The sequence below is a fragment of the Taurulus bubalis genome (genome assembly GCF_910589615.1).
Source record: "Taurulus bubalis genome assembly, chromosome: 6".
NCBI lineage: Eukaryota > Metazoa > Chordata > Actinopteri > Perciformes > Cottidae > Taurulus > Taurulus bubalis.
The window spans coordinates 2245312-2247012 of record NC_136594.1 but is presented as its reverse complement, the minus strand read 5'-3'; the positions used below and the strand labels follow the sequence as shown (position 1 = coordinate 2247012).

The 1701-nt window shown below is 52.4% G+C and overlaps 1 protein-coding gene across 1 annotated transcript in view; it reads left to right on the top strand.

The window, feature by feature from the left end:
- Positions 1-352: 352 nt before the first annotated feature.
- Positions 353-1701, top strand: part of LOC306738063 (E3 ubiquitin/ISG15 ligase TRIM25-like) — a gene marked incomplete at both ends in the record, with an annotated part of 7127 nt that continues 5778 nt past the window's right edge. Inside the window, one exon of the mRNA XM_079219891.1 lies at positions 353-970. Within this exon, the coding sequence (XP_079076017.1) occupies positions 353-970 (618 nt within the window). The remainder of the gene's footprint in view (positions 971-1701) is intronic.

Sequence of the window (1701 nt, the reverse complement as noted above, 5' to 3'; positions counted from 1 at the left end):
GTACTATCTCATATTTGTTTTACTGGTGGAAATGGGCTTCCATAGTTATCCAGCAAAGCGAATATATGTATTTGCAACTTGGACGAACTGGTCCTTTAAAATCTTCCACCCGCCTGTAAGACAACACTGAGGGTAAAGCTTCCGCCCCGCAGGCCTGAGTGACATTACGGAAGGGCTGTTCCAGTCACCCCCCTTCACAACAAGTGGAGAGTCGGGGAAAACCATCAACAACAGCGGAGTCAGCAGGTCGAGAACCAGGAGAACCAGGAGAACCAAGAGAACCAAGAGAACCAGGAGAACCAAGAGAACCAAGAGAACCAGGAGAACCAAGAGAACCAGGAGAACCAGGTTCATGGCCCAGGCGAACATCTCGGTGACGGAGAGCCAGTTCCGGTGCCCCGTGTGCCTGGACCTGCTGAAGGACCCGGTGTCCACCCCGTGCGGACACACCTACTGCATGCAGTGCATCAACGGCTACTGGGACCAGGCGCATGCGGGCTTCAGCTGCCCGCAGTGCCGCGAGGCGTTCAGCCCGCGCCCGGTGCTGCGCCGCAACACGGTGCTCGCCGAGGTCGTGGGCAAGCTGAAGCTGAGCGACGCGCGCGCGGAGCCGGAGCTCTACCTCGGGGGAGTCGGCGAGGTTCCGTGCGACTTCTGCCCGGCGGAGAGCGCGCTGCGCGCGGTCAAGTCGTGCCTGGTTTGCCTGGCGTCCTTCTGCGCGCTGCACGTGCTGCCGCACCGGGAGGTGGGCACGCTGCGCCGGCACAAGCTGGTGGCCGCGGTGGAGTCCCCGGCGGAGCGGCTGTGCGCGCAGCACCGCCTGGGGCTCGAACCCGCGGCCCTGGTGGAAAGAGACGACGGCTCCGAGGCGGAGGAGGGCGCGGCGGAGTGGAGCGGAGACTGCCTGCTGTGCGAGGCGGACCGGGAGGAGGTGCACGGCGGCGGGGACGGCCAGAGAGCCAGGAGACTGGTAAGGAGACCGGGGCAAAATCCTGTTTTATACAACAGGATACTCCTCTGGTTGTATAGAAGTAGTAAACTAAACAGATCAAAATCCTGTTTTATACAACAGGATACTCCTCTGGTTGTATATAAGTAGTAAACTAAACAGATCCAAATCATGTTTTATACAACATGAGACTCCTCTGGTTGCATAGAAGTAGTAAACTATACAATCAAAACAGATCAAAATCATGTTTTATACAACATGATACTCCTCTGGTTGTATAGAAGTAGTAAACTAAACAGATCAAAATCATGTTTTATACAACAGGATACTCCTCTGGTTGTATAGAAGTAGTAAACTAAACAGATCAAAATCATGTTTTATACAACATGATACTCCTCTGGTTGTATAGAAGTAGGAAATTATACAATCAAAACAGATCAAAATCATGTTTAGAAACCGTTGTTGTGCCTCGTTAAATTAAACTTTTAACATTCTAGATTAGTTATTTTTAAGGACTTTCAATGTAAACTACTTTACTGGAGGACGAACATTAACTATGGAGGGAGAGGAAGAAGAAGAGGAAGAAGAGGAGGAGGAAGAGGAGGAGGAAGAAGAGGAAGAGGAGGAAGAGGAGGAGGGGGAAGAGGAAGAGGAAGAGGAGGAGGAAGAAGAAGAAGAAGAGGAGGAGGAGGAGCAGGTGGAGGTAGAGGAGGAGGAAGAGGAAGAAGAAGAAGAAGAAGAAGAGGAAGAAG